This window comes from Diaphorina citri, unplaced genomic scaffold (genome assembly GCF_000475195.1).
Source record: "Diaphorina citri unplaced genomic scaffold, Diaci psyllid genome assembly version 1.1 scaffold560, whole genome shotgun sequence".
Taxonomy (NCBI): Eukaryota; Metazoa; Arthropoda; class Insecta; order Hemiptera; family Psyllidae; genus Diaphorina; species Diaphorina citri.
In genome coordinates, this window is record NW_007377994.1 from 104,395 (window position 1) to 119,451 (window position 15,057).

General features: G+C 39.0%; 1 protein-coding gene across 1 annotated transcript; it reads left to right on the plus strand.

Moving 5' to 3' along the window:
* The first annotated feature begins 2,551 nt into the window (after positions 1 to 2,551).
* Positions 2,552 to 12,983, plus strand: LOC113467822. Its single transcript, XM_026824249.1, has 5 exons — positions 2,552 to 2,914; positions 3,060 to 3,186; positions 3,833 to 4,042; positions 11,983 to 12,349; positions 12,747 to 12,983. Exons 1-4 carry the CDS (start codon positions 2,700 to 2,702, stop codon positions 12,346 to 12,348), a joined length of 918 nt encoding a protein of 305 aa, XP_026680050.1. The 5' UTR covers positions 2,552 to 2,699; the 3' UTR covers position 12,349; positions 12,747 to 12,983.
* Positions 12,984 to 15,057: the final 2,074 nt, after the last annotated feature.

Sequence of the window (15,057 nt, forward strand, 5' to 3'; positions counted from 1 at the left end):
AAACTTTTGTCTGTGTTAAATGTGTGGTGTTCATTTAATACACCTTTATACTGTCAATGTCGTCGAAGACCAAGGGGACTTTTGTCTGTGTTAAATGTGGTGTTTATTTAATACACCTACTGTCAATGTCGTCGAAGACCAAGGTTCCTCGCACTTTTTAGTAGCTCATAGAGACTCTCTATCATTTTCATAGGTTTGGTTTTTCAGCCGACTACGCGCTACTAAAAGTCGCGCGACTACACTTCTAATGTGCGACGGGACTTTAAGGTCTCCGTATGCCAACAGTTTAAGTTCCTTTGAGACACTGGAGAGGAGAAATCTTTGTATCTTTTGAGAATTTTCAGTAAATTTCTGAACAGACCAATTTAGGCACTAGGTACTGGGACTGATCTGTTGATGTTTAAGACACTGGAAAAATCTTTGTATCTTTTGAGAATTTTCAGTAAATTTCTGAACAGACCAATTTAGGCACTAGGTACTGGGACTGATCTGTTGATGTTTAGCTTCTAATGTGCGACGGGACTAAAAGGTCTCCGTATGCCAACAGTTTAAGGTTCCTTTGAGACACTGGAAAAATCTTTGTACCTTTTGACAATATTTTCAGTAAATTTCTGAACAGACCAATTTAGGCACTAGGTACTGGGACTGATCTGTTGATGTTTAGGTACTCTATTTACTACCATAATTCCAAAATAGATACATTACCTACATAGCAAAGAATTTCGGTCGGTGTTTATTTTTACGACCAGTTGGTTCTATTTCTACGACCAGAACCTATTAGGTTCTGAATTATTTCCACTCTTGATTATCTTGCCTAAACCCATGTCATGTAATATTTGGTAGGTTGTCATGTATCGCTTGCTTACAACTGCCGAGGGTTAATGGTCAGATAACTCTTTGTCGAACTGTTGCATTTTTGGATAGTATTTTTTACGCTCTATTAAGTTCAGAGTATCTCGCCTAGAGATGTTTTCCTAACTGCGTGTGCGGTAGGAATAGGTTCTATAACATGGCGTGGTGTTTCAGTAACAATAAATAATAGGTAGAGGAACACACGGGGCAAAACGGTACATCGGGGCAAAACGATCACCCGCCCTTTTTACAAATTCTGGTAATTACCATAATATCATGTAGGTTTCGCGGTTTTGGCTCTTGGAATTTAGGGTCAAGTCGATTCACACCATTTTCTTCTGAGATTTTCATCAATTGTACGACATTTTAGCAGTAGAGGTAGAGGCAGATACTGGTGTACGAGTAGCTAGTCTGATTAGAATACGAATAGAATTTATTCTATTCTACCGAAATAGGTACATCTATACCCTACCTTTGTAGGTTCTGGTAAGTACTTATTACACTGTATTACAGGTATCAATTAATAAATATACGTATTGGTCATTTTGATTGGTTTAGAATTTCTGGACGATGTGAAATGATTCCATGGCAGCCACAGTTAGGTACACTTTCCTTCGATTTTGTGTTTTTAATTAAATCATGAAATCGAATTCGATTAGATTTGAATAATTATAAAGTATTGGGATTGGAGTTTAGGTAATGAGAAATTGTGGATAGGTTTGGAAGGAATTGCAGACTTGTGTTTGGTCGTCACAGGGGAGTTTAAAATCCGTGCAAGCTAGGGGAATAAATATACGTAATCATTCATACACTAAAAGCCCACTCTGAATTTTAGGGGCGAATAGCCCCAAAAGATGGGCTAAGCTAATACAAAGTTAGGGAATATCTGATGTGCTTAACATTATATTTTATCTTTAGGGACGAACAGCCCCAAAAGATGGGCTAAGCTAATACAAAGTTAGGGAATATCTGATGTGCTTAACATTGTATTTTATCTTTAGGGACGAACAGCCCCAAAAGATGGGCTAAGCTAATACAAAGTTAGGGAATATCTGATATGCTTAACATTAAACGAGTAATATATCATCCCCCTTCCCGCAAGTAATTTTAGGGTTTTGTAATATTAGGCAATATTAGGAGATAGATTCGTGAATCTGGTGTAGTAGGTACCTGCCTCGGTGGTGTAGTGGTCAAGGCGCTCGCCTGGTAAACAGGAGGGTGTGGGTTCAATCCCAGCTGAAGTATGGAATTTATCCTCAATTTAATTTGAGAATTTGACCACAATAGTAGCAGTAGCCTACTACTGGAGTAAAGGGACTTTTCAGTCCTATGCGAGCAGTTTAAATAAGCACTATTATTATTATTATCATTATTATTATTATTATTATTATTATTATTATTATATTATACTCTGTCTATTTTATCTTGGGAATTTTTGAAACAGAGTAACTTTGTCAATTAAGAAAGCAACTTTGTCAAACTAACATTATATAGAATTCTTGATATTAATTATCATTCGTGGCTCAGCGTTGGTATCATTGGCAAAAGTATAGGTATCAGCGGCAAATATGTTTGTTTCGCTTTTCTATCGCTATATGTGACAATAACTATATCCCATCGGTTTCAAGTCGGCGTTATTCAGGATTTTGACCAATTACTATCTAGTATCTACCAGTACTTACTCGTATTATAATTTCGAGGTTATTTTTAGTTATTTTCATTTATTAATAATTAAACGACTAACTTTTTTAACTAACTTTTTTTTAACGACTAACTAATTTAATAATAATTTAACGACGAGCGACGAAGATCAGCTCCCACAGCAGCCTGATGAAACTAATGAACAGATGCGCCGAAAACGCACGCATTGCAACTCAAGAGATCCACAAGATCTGAGATGGAAACTCAACAAAATCCGGAGCGAACAAAATAGTGAGATGGTAATCAGACCAGTAGATAGTGAGTTGAATAGCACTCTAGCAGACGAAGATAACTCATTAGAGCTGGCAGACAACTCCAACCCGCGATGGAAGGAAGTTAGCCAAATGTTTGACAAGAACCAGTAAGTAAATCTAACTCCCGGTCCTGGAGTTTCGAACTTAGTCTCTCTTCGTCCAAAATATACTTATCATAGACCATTGGGCTATACCTACCATTGCCAAGCTAGGAACTGTATCACTATCGGACTTTTTTTTCTTCTTCTCCAGATGTAAATCTGGATCCAAAGCAAATCCAAAGTACAATTTGACTCTCATGCAATATTCTACGTCAGAAAGAAGCTCAAATCGAACTACCACTCCGGTCTGTCCACAACAACTCAAAGAATCTCATCAGGTAAGAGAACTGTCACTTGAAAATCCCGACTTTATAAAATGATAGGGATAAAGTAGGATAAGGCTTCACCGATGAGCTGAAGGCCCCGTTTTAAATCCATGGGGCCGAAGTTATTGCGGCTCTATGTATTGCATTTGGGGTACGATGGAAGGAAGTTAGCCAAATGTTTGACAAAAACCAGTAAGTAAATCTAACTCCCGGTCCTGGAGTTTCGAACTTAGTCTCTCTTCGCCCAAAATATACTTAATCATAGACCATTGTGCTATACTTACCATTGCCAAGCTGGGAACTGCATCACTATCGGACTTTTTTTCTTCTTCTCCAGATGTAAATCTGGATCCAAAGCAAATCCAAAGTACAATTTGACTCTCGTGCAATATTCTACGTCAGAAAGAAGCTCAAATCGAACTACCACTCCAGTCTGTCCACAACAAATCAAAGAATCTCATCAGGTAAGAGAACTGTCACTTGAAAATCCCGACTTTATAAAATGATAGGGATAAATTAGGATAAGGCTTCACCGATGAGCTGAAGGCCCCGTTTTAAATCCATGGGGCCGAAGTTATTGCGGCTCTATGTATTGCATTTGGGGTTCCTCAGTTCAAACAGCGAAAACACTCCAACCAAACTACCTTTATCTCTCCAGGTGGATGGGCCAGATATACCACAAGCTCACTCGGTGAGTTGTAGCCTCATTCTGGATAAACTATTGGCTGAATTGAACGATCGACTGAAAATCCTCACCACGCCGTACCAGGCAAAGAAAATCAGTCCCGGGGCTCAGGTGAAATCTGTGGGGTCTCTGAAAATGAAGCGGAGGACGAGGAAATATTTGGCCTTGTTGGAGCAACGGCAGGTGAGGCACTGGACTAAACAGTCCAAGCCAGAGTGCGCAGAAGTCCGATGAGAAACATTTAGGTAGAAACACACTACCATCACGTCATCATCACGTGAGAGTCAGAAAGATATAGTTTAAAGTTTTCCCATAATATTGTAGGTAATTTCAGGACAGCCACACTACGTGACATGTTAGTGTGTTTCTACCTTTAGACCCGTTACAAATCACGTGACGATCACCAGAGAGAGCTCGACTGTGTAGTCCAGACCAAAACGTACAGATGTGATGGGTAAATATTGAGGACTGAAAAGTCCCTTTACAAATAGAAATATTCAATACAGAGTGTAAAGCTGTGTCCACACATGATCGACACCGTCGCGTCCATCGGCAAGGTGGATCCATTTACCTTCAGTTACCTAATTTCTTGAACTGATTTTACTAGGTAGTTGGTGGTAGAGATCATCTCCGGACCCAGATTTCAGGGATCTAAAAGAATTTCGTTACAGGGTGAAAAACGATCTTCCTATACCTAATTATATGTGAAAGGTAGTGATTCCGCCTTGTAAGCGTTAGGTCGCGGATTCGATTTCTGCCCAGGGGGACCCTTATCTTAAACAGATAAGGCTCGTTTTCTGGATTCCTCCTAATACAAATCCTGTTCTCCTGCTTTCAGTTACTGGTCCTTCTATCAGACCTCTTCAGAAAAAAAATCGGACTTCAATTGGACTTTTGTCTTCTTCAAATTAGCTGATTGGACAATGGGCTGATCTTGTACAGTTCTGTCTCATTACAGTCATTACTAACATTGCATAGCTCTCTGGTCCATAATGCTCAAGCTATCAGCTACGCTCAACTGATTTTCCATGCCTAGAAACAAGAATCCTCTCTCTAAACTATGATCTGCATTATGATGAATAGAACATTATATGAGACCCCTGAACCTCATCATTCTATGTTGACTTTAGATGATTATTGAACTTGAAAATCAACCTCCATGGTGTAATGGTTAGCGCGTTTGGACTTCGGATCTGGAGGTCGGTGATTCGAGTCCAAGTCATAAAACGCATACCTTCAGTTACCTAATTTCTTGAACTGATTTTACTAGGTACTTGGTGGTAGAGAACACCTCCGGACCCAGATTTCAGGGATCTAAAAGAATTTCGTTACAGGGTGAAAAACGATCTTCCAACCTAATTATATGTGAAAGGTATAGTGCTTCCGCCTTGTAAGCGTTAGGTCGCGGATTCGATCTCCGCCCGGGGCGACCCTTATCTTAAACAGATAAGGCTCGTTTTCTGGATTCCTCCTAATACAAATCCTGCTCTCCTTCTTTCAGTTACTGGTCCTTCTATCAGACCTCTTCAGAAAAAAATCGGACTTCAATTGGACTTTTGTCTTCTTCAAATTAGCTGATTGGACAATGGGCTGATCTTGTACAGTTCTGTCTCATTACAGTCATTACTAACATTGCATAGCTCTCTGGTCCATAATGCTCATGTTGTCGGCTACGCTCAACTGATTTTCCATGCCTAGAAACAAGAATCCTCTCTCTAAACTATGATCTGCATTATGATGAATAGAACATTACATGAGACCCCTGAACTTCATCATTCTATGTTGACTTTAGATGATTATTTAACTTGAAAATCAACCTCCATGGTGTAATGGTTAGCGCGTTTGGACTTCGGATCTGGAGGTCGGTGATTCGAGCCCAAGTCATAAAACCTATCGCGGAAAATCAAGTATAAGATACGACATTTGATATTGAGCATTCAAGTACACGCTTAACACAATTTTATTTTAAAATTCATCAAGTCATGATGTGCAATATAGCGAACCCAAGATAGATTTTGCTCATTATCACCTAAGCTTCCTTCCTTGTCAATTCAACATCCAACGCAGCATCCTCATCTCAGCAAACTTTTAAAATTCATCAAGTCATGATGTGCAATATACCGAACCCAAGATAGATTTTGCTTATTACCACCTAAGCTTCCTTCCTTGTCAATTCAACATCCAACGCAGCATCCTCATCTCAGCAAACTCAAATGTCAAATACATTTTAAATTTTAAGCCTTTAGGTTCTTGATTTTTCTACGCCAGATTTTGACCTACTTTTCGTGACTATGGGTAGGTATACCTATATGCAAGATTGTAATGAGTATATGCAAATTCATTTTGGAGTGACTGGTGACTGTGATATCAAAGATCTGTCCTGAATTTTTACATAAGTGTACATAAAGGCAGTGAAATAAAATACGAGTAATTATGCATTAAGACTCTTCTTCTTCTTCCTCCTCCTTATTTTTCTTCTTCCTTTTCTTCTGCTCTTCCTCCTCCTATCCGTCTTCTTCTCTTCCTTCTTCTTCTTCTTCAATTCCCCTTCCTCCTTCTCCTTCTTCTTCTTCTTCTTCTCCTTCTTCTTCTTTATCATTACCTACTATTATATTAAATCAGTCATACACCTCTTGATTTGATCACTAGGTAGCAGATGATAGGTACCACCTAAGATGTCTATAATATATTAGTCATTCCTTTCAACCATTATATGAAGTACAGTAGAACCTCGATTATTTCAACTAATTGGAACCGAGGGTAGTTGAAATAATATAAAAGTTCAAATAAGCGAATTAAGTTCCGAATAAAACAATGGAAAAAGGGCAAAATGGGGAATAAATAGGTACCTACCCTATCGAATCCTTTGAAAGCTAGAAAATAATGGGGCTTATGGAGTTGAAATATGGAAGTTGAAATAATCGAGGTTCTACTGTGTATATTATGACGTAAATGTGTGTAAGTATGTAAAAAAAGGTGGGTAATTTACAAAAATAAACATGGCATTTCAAGTGATACATTAATGGGACGAATATGTAACTATAGGTAGGTATACCTATAATATGCAAGATTGTAATGGGTAGGTAGGTATATGCAAATTCATTTTGGAGGGACTGGTGAAGTGGTGACTGTGATATCAAAGATCTGTCCTGAATTTTTACATAAATTAATGTACATAAAGGCAGTGAAATAAAATAATTATGCATTAAGACTTTTCTTCTTCTTCTTCTTCTTCTTCTTCTTCTTCTTCTTCTTCTTCTTCTTCTTCAATTCCCCTTCCTCCTTCTTCTTCTTCTTCTTCTTCTTCTTCTTCTTCTTCTTCTTCTTCTTCTTCTCTTCCTTCTTCTTCAATTCCCCTTCCTCCTTCTTCTTCTTTATCATTACCTACTATTATATTAAATCAGGTATTAGGTTACTCATACTTAATGATAGGAAATCATTTATTATTATAGCGGAGATATTAACTACTCCTCCTCCTTATCCGTCTTCTTCTCTTCCTTCTTCTTCTTCAGTTCCCCTTCCTCCTACTTCTTCTTCTTCTTCTTCTTCTTCTTCTTCATCATTACCTACTATTATATTAAATCAGGTATTAGGTTACTCATATACTTAATGATAGGAAATCATTTATTATTATAGCGGAGTTATTAACTATATGCAAAACTTACTGCATGATGCGGGCCGTTAGATCTTAGCAGACACCGATCGCCTGCTGTATCATGGGCACATGGATATATTATGGAACACGCAACGTAGGTAATAATAGTCATCTTAATTAGGTAGTTATAACGATCAAGTGTTTATAGGTTAATGTTTTGTTATATTAACTATATGCAAAACTTACTGCATGCGGGCCGTTAGATCTTAGCAGACACCGATCGCCTGCTGTATCATGGGCACATGGATATATCCTCCTCCTTATTTTTCTTCTTCCTTTTCTTCTGCTCTTCCTCTTCCTTATCCGTCTTCTTCTCTTCCTTCTTCTTCTTCTTCTTCCTCCTCCTCCTTATTTTTCTTCTTCCTTTTCTTCTGCTCTTCCTCTTCCTTATCCGTCTTCTTCTCTTCCTTCTTCTTCTTCTTCCTCCTCCTCCTTATTTTTCTTCTTCCTTTTCTTCTGCTCTTCCTCTTCCTTATCCGTCTTCTTCTCTTCCTTCTTCTTCTTCTTCTTCTTCTTCTTCCTCCTCCTCCTTATTTTTCTTCTTCCTTTTCTTCTGCTCTTCCTCTTCCTTATCCGTCTTCTTCTCTTCCTTCTTCTTCTTCTTCTTCTTCCTCCCCCTCCTTATTTTTCTTCTTCTTTTTCTTCTGCTCTTCCTCTTCCTATCCGTCTTCTTCTCTTCCTTCTTCTTCTTCTTCAATTCCCCTTCCTCCTACTTCTTCTTCTTTATCATTACCTACTATTATATTTATTAAATCAGGTATTAGGTTACTCATACTTAATGATAGGAAATCATTTATTATTATAGCGGAGTTATTAACTATATGCAAAACTTACTGCATGCGGGCCGTTAGATCTTAGCAGACACCGATCGCCTGCTGTATCATGGGCACATGGGTATATTATGGAACACGCAACGTATAGGTAATAATAGTCATCTTAATTAGGTAGTTATAACGATCAAGTGTTTATAGGTTAATGTTTTGTTACCCACTTTGTTTGTACTAAGGATCTATTTGAACCAGCTTAGCTTGGTTGGTTGCCCGTCTGCTATATAAGCGCTAGGCCGCCGGTTCGATTCCCACCCGGAGCGGATTTTATCCTTAACGGATAATGTTCGTTCTCGGAACGACTGGTTTTCTCCTATCCTGTCTTACTTCTCTCTACGATTTCGGGACGATAAGACCGTAGCAGTTACAGTTTCCTCTACGAGTATCATCAAACCTTAAAAAAAAAGAAAGTAAAAAAAAAAAACTTGTACCTATCTTACATGATTGTCGGTTCTAACTGCAACAAGTTAGTTGAAAACAAGCCTTGTGTACTTTGTCATAATATCATATCAGCCAGATAATACTTAATGGGTATTGTAATTTATAAGTGTCGTAATTATTGATTAGGTAAGCATGATTTAATCTAATCATGGAATATTCATAAATATTCGCTGATATGCCCAGAAAACTTACAATCAATATCCATCTTTCTTCTAATGAGAAGTGCAATGCTTTTGATATGGCACTGAAGAGAAAAATCGATATAAACCCTCAGTTCAAACAACGAAAATACTCTAACCAAACTACCTTTATCTCTTCAGGTGGATGTGCCAGATATACCACAACCTCACTCGGTGAGTTGTAGCCTCATTCTGGATAAACTATTGGCTGAATTGAACGATCGACTGAAAATCCTCTCTAGATGGACTTTTTGTGTGTGTATTAGGATTAGGACTATTAATAGTAGGTAGATCGGTAGAACGTGCCATGCCTTTTTGGTTACCGTGTTTATAACCATAGATCATACGGCCCTGGTAAACGGGAACTTGTAATGCACGAATCGAATCCCAATTACATATTTAGCCGAAGTACCTAAATGTATAATTATCTAGTAATTAGATAGCTATTGATAGGGTGTGTCAGAAGTCCAAATACAAAGGACATTCGTCAGTGTGTAGCCCTGTATAATTTCTGAGTTTTTTTTTTTAAAGAGGTTTGACAGAGGGAACTGTAACTGCTATGGTCTTATCGTCCCGAAATCGAAGAGAGAAGGAAGACAGGCATTTGGGGTGTAGGTATTCAGCCTCGTGAGGATAACTAGGTAGCTTTTACAACGAGTGGTGCCCAGTGGCACCATAACCAGTGTAAGATTTACCCGTATCTCGTATTTGATTGAATTGCGGAGCTGACACCTACACATAAATATTCGCTGATATGCCCAGAAAACTTACAATCAATATCCATCTTTCTTCTAATGAGAAGTGCAATGCTTTTGATATGGCACTGAGTGGTGCCCAGTGGCACCATAACCAGTGTAAGATTTACCCGTAATCCCGTCTCTCGTATTTGATTGAATTGCGGAGCTGACACCTACATAAATATTCGCTGATATGCCCAGAAAACTTACAATCAATATGCATCTTTCTTCTAATGAGAAGTGCAATGCTTTTGATATGGCACTGAAGAGAAAATTCGATATAAATCTTCAGTTCAAACAACGAAAACACTCTAACCAAACTACCTTTATCTCTTCAGGTGGATGGGCCAGATATACCACAACCTCACTCGGTGAGTAGAATCCTCTCTCTTACACTATGATCTGCATTATGATGAATAGAACATTATATGAGACCCCTGAACCTCATCATTCTAGGTATGTTGACTTTATATGATTACTTAACTTGAAAATCAACCTCCATGGTGTAATGGTTAGCGCGTTTGGACTTCGGATCTGGAGGTCGGTGATTCGAGTCCAAGTCATAAAACCTATCGCGGAAAATCAAGTATAAGATACGACATTATTTGATATTGAGCATTCAAGTACATGCTTAACACAATTTTATTTTAAAATTCATCAAGTCATGATGTGCAATATACCGAACCCAAGATAGATTTTGCTCATTATCACCTAAGCTTCCTTCCTTGTCAATTCAACATCCAACGCAGCATCCTCATCTCAGCAACCTCAAATGTCAAATACATTTTAAATTTTAAGCCTTTAGGTTCCTGATTTTTCTACGCCAGATTTTGACCTACTTTTCGTTAATTATGTATTTCACTGTAATAAAATCCATAGGTACTTGAGTGTATAATTATGATTGGTGGTTAATAATAAATAGCCTGAGGTGTTTTGAACTCAGCTGACTATCAATATCACACCAGTCGTGATAAACTGGGACAAATTTTTAGTCCGTCCTTCCTTTATTATTACAATAGTAATAAAAAGGTATAAGGGACGGACTATTATATTCGCTTCGGTGTCGTCTGTCTGTCACTCTGTCAGTCTGTCCCCATAGAAGGACTTCCCGAGATATTGTTAAATTACACCGAAAACCGCCAAAAAGCGGTAAAATTTCTCGAGATATTTTGTTTACAGACACACGGACACACAGACAGACACACACACGGACCAATGGCTGAAACTTTGGATTTAGGCTCTAGGGACCTCAAAACGTGTTTTCCCTCAGTTCAAACAACGAAAACACTCTAACCAAACTACCTTTATCTCTTCAGGTGGATGGGCCAGATATACCACAACCTCACTCGGTGAGTTGTAGCCTCATTCTGGATAAACTATTGGCTGAATTGAACGATCGACTGAAAATCCTCACCACGCCGTACCAGGCAAAGAAAATCAGTCCCGGGGCTCAGGTGAAATCTGTGAGGTATCTGAAAATGAAGCGGAGGACGAGGAAATATTTGGCCTTGTTGGAACAACGGCAGGTGAGGCACTGGACTAAACAGCCCAAGCCAGAGTACGCAGAAGTCCGATGAGAAACATATATGTAGAAACACACTATCATCACGTGAGAGTCAGAAAGATATAGTTTAAAGTTTTCCCATAATATTGTAGGTAATCTCAGGACAGCCACACTACGTGACATGTTAGTGTGTTACTACCTTTAGACCCGTTACAAATCACGTGACGGTCACCAGAGAGAGCTGGACTGTGTAGTCCAGACCAAAACGTACAGATGTGGTGGGTAAATATTGAGGACTGAAAAGTCCATTTACCAATAGAAATATTCAATACAGAGTGTAAAGCTGTGTCCACACATGATCGACACCGTCGCGTCCATCGGCAAGGTGGATCCATTAACTGTGTAGTCCAGACCAAAACGCACAGATGTGGTGGGTAAATATTGAGGACTGAAAAGTCCCTTTACCAATAGAAATATTCAATACAGAGTGTAAAGCTGTGCCCACACATGATCGACACCGTCGCGTCCATCGGCAAGGTGGATCCATTTTGTCAAGGAAGTGCACGGTTACTGTCGAAATCGAGTCGATCGACGGCGCGGCTTTAACTATGTGTGGACATTAAGGACATTAACATCACTTTTTGCTTTCAGAAACTCGGTCTGTTCTCAAAGCGTAAACTTATGGCCGCCCTGAAATCTTATCGCACCGAGATCCATGACGGCGCGGCGTCAACTATGTGTGTGGACATTAAGGAGTTTAACATCACTTTTTGTTTTCAGAAACTCGGTCTGTTCTCAAAGCGTAAACTTATGGCCGCCCTGAAATCTTATCGCACCGAGATCCAACTGTTGAAAAGTGTGCGTGATGATGTGCTCAACTTTCATGGGTTCTATGAGCGCTCTACTGTCCAGCATCAGGGATGGGACAGTTCAGACCCGGGATTTTGGGACAGTAAGTTCCCGAGATCTTGGGACAGTAAAGTTTCGGGATCTTGGGACAGTAAGATCGCGGGATCGGAGTCTAACTACCCGGCGGCGACGTGTTTAAGCCTGCAGGAAGCTCAAGATCTGTTGGAGACAGAGGATATGATATCGAGCTACTGGGATAACTATAATAGAGGGGATTTTGGGGAGGACGACACATGACACAACGTGTATTACTGTCCAGCATCAGGGGTGGGACAGTTCAGACCTGGGATCTTGGGACAGTAAAGTTTCGGGATCTTGGGACAGTAAGTTCTCGGGATCGGAGTCTAACTACCCGGCGGCGACGTGTTTAAGCCTCCAGGAAGCTCAAGATCTGTTGGAGGCAGAGGATATGATATCGAGCTACTGGGATAACTATAATAGAGGGGATTTTGGGGAGGACTACACATGACACAACGTGTATTCCTAGCAGGATTTTGTTGGATGACACATAACAGGTTTACACCTTGATGGGATTGTGTTTTGCTGGGTTGCGCATTTCCCGAAGAGAATGAAGCGGCAACACCGTGCTGCGCTGGAACACAGAAAGGAAATTTGTTCAGTTGGATTTAGCGCTTGTGTATTCCTAGCAGGATTTTATTGGACGACACATAACAGGTTTACACCTTGATGGGATTGTGTTTTGCTGGGTTGCGCTGTTGCGCATTTCCCGAAGAGAATGAAGCGGCAACACCGTGCTGCGCTGGAACACAGAAAGGAAATTTGTTCAGTTGGATTTAGCGCTTTGCTTGGTGTTCTTTTCGACCACCTGTCTCTTCCAAGTGAGTTCTATATCTATAGTTCACAGAAATCATTGTAGCAAATTCATATTAGGTACCTACAATTTTCTTCTTATTCTTCTTTTTCATCGCCTTTTCCCGTGTACCGTCGGGGTCGGCATTTTTCGTCACCCTCTCAATCAGCCCTGGGGTGATTGCTTTGGGCTAACATTTGGTTTTGGCTACAGTGGTACACTACTACATACATAAATTTGGAAGTACAAAGGATCGAAATCGGCATTTTTCGTCACCCTCTCAATCAGCTCTGGGGTGATTGCTTTGGGCTAACATTTGGTTTTGGCTACAGTGGTACACTACTACATACATAAATTTGGAAGTACAAAGGATCGAAAATTTAGAAAGAACTGCAGAAGTGCAGACCAATGTTTGAGACCCTCGGATTCTTGGATTGCGGAGAAGAAAAAACAAACTAATCCGATAAGTAAAACTAGTAATTAAAATAAATTAATAATGATAGGTATAATAAAACATGTAGGCATTCATAATTGCTACAAGCTTTGTAGAAAACTCATTCAATTAGCTCTAGCTATATACAAATTCTGGTAATTACCATAATATCATGTAGGTTTCGATTAGCTCTAGCTATATACAAATTCTGGTAATTACCATAATATCATGTAGGGTTCGCGGTTTTGGCTCTTGGAATTTAGGGTCAAGTCGATTCACACCATTTTCTTCTGAGATTTTCATCAATTGTACGACATTTTAGCAGTAGAGGTAGATATACTGATGTACGAGTAGCTAGTCTGATTAGAATACGAATAGAATTTATTCTATTCTACAGAAATAGATACATGTATGTATAGGTATACCCTACCTATGTAGGTTCTGGTAAGTACTTATTACACTGTATTACAGGTATCAATTAATAAACTCGTACCTATTGGTCATTTTGATTGGTTTAGAATTTCTGGACGATGTGAAATGATTCCATGGCAGCCACAGTTACACTTTCCTTCGATTTTTGTGTTTTTAATTAAATCATGAAATCGAATTCGATTAGATTGGAATAATTATAAAGTATTGGGATTGGAGTTTAGGTAATGAGAAATTGTGGATAGGTTTGGAAGGAATTGGAGACTTGTGTTTGGTCGTCACAGGGGAGTTTTAAAATCCGTGCAAGCTAGGGGAATAAATATACGTAATCATTCATACACTAAAAGCCCACTCTGAGGGACGAATAGCCCCAAAAGATGGGCTAAGCCGCTAAGCTAATACAAAGTTAGGGAAATAGGGAATATCTGATGCATGTGCTTAACATTAAACGAGTATTTTATCATCCCTCTTCCCGCAAGTAATTTTAGGGTTTGGTAATATTAGGAAGCAATATTAGGAGATAGATTCGTGAATCTAAGAATTTGTGAATCTATGGGACTTTTGGTCCTTACACCTAAGCCTCTTGGACTCTAGATGGACTTTTTGTGTGTATATTATTAGGATTAGGACTATTAATAGTAGGTAGGTCGGTAGAACGTGCCATGCCTTTTTGATGGTTACCGTGTTTATAACCATAGATCATACGGCCCTGGTAAACGGGAATTGTAACTTGTAATGCACGAATCGAATCCCAATTACATATTTAGCCGAAGTATGTATAATTAGTAATTAGATAGCTATTGATAGGGTGTGTCAGAAGTCCAAATACAAAGGACGCATTAGTCAGTATGTAGCCCTGTAAAATTTCTGAGTTCAAAACACACTTTTACATACATATTGTTAAACGGCCTGGAAAAATTGAAGCTAAAGTTTTTCCAAGTAAAGTTGACAGTGACATTTGGATATTCCTTGCACTGCATCCATCGACCATCAAAATGTCATAAGCAATTTGATGTCCCCCCCATCGTTTCTCATTTGGGTAGATTTAAAGTAGTACCTAGATTCCTTCATTTTCCAAGGGAGAAGCTGAAAAAAGAGTGAAAACCATAAACATCCAGACCACAGGTTTAAGGAAACAGAGGGTAATACCTAATATTATATGTGTGGTAAAAACATAAAATGCAGAATATGGGGTGCTAGGAAGATGAAACTGAAAATTAAGAGATATTAAGAAGAAATTAGAAGTAAAACACACTTTTACACACATTTTGTT

Bases quoted from the DNA above. Each gene is read 5' to 3' on its own strand.
- LOC113467822 (XM_026824249.1), top strand. From the start codon at position 2,700: ATGCGCCGAAAACGCACGCATTGCAACTCAAGAGATCCACAAGATCTG. The intron at 2,915-3,059 runs GTAAGTAAATCT...CTTCTTCTCCAG, and splicing joins CAAATGTTTGACAAGAACCA to ATGTAAATCTGGATCCAAAG. The intron at 3,187-3,832 runs GTAAGAGAACTG...TTATCTCTCCAG, and splicing joins AACTCAAAGAATCTCATCAG to GTGGATGGGCCAGATATACC.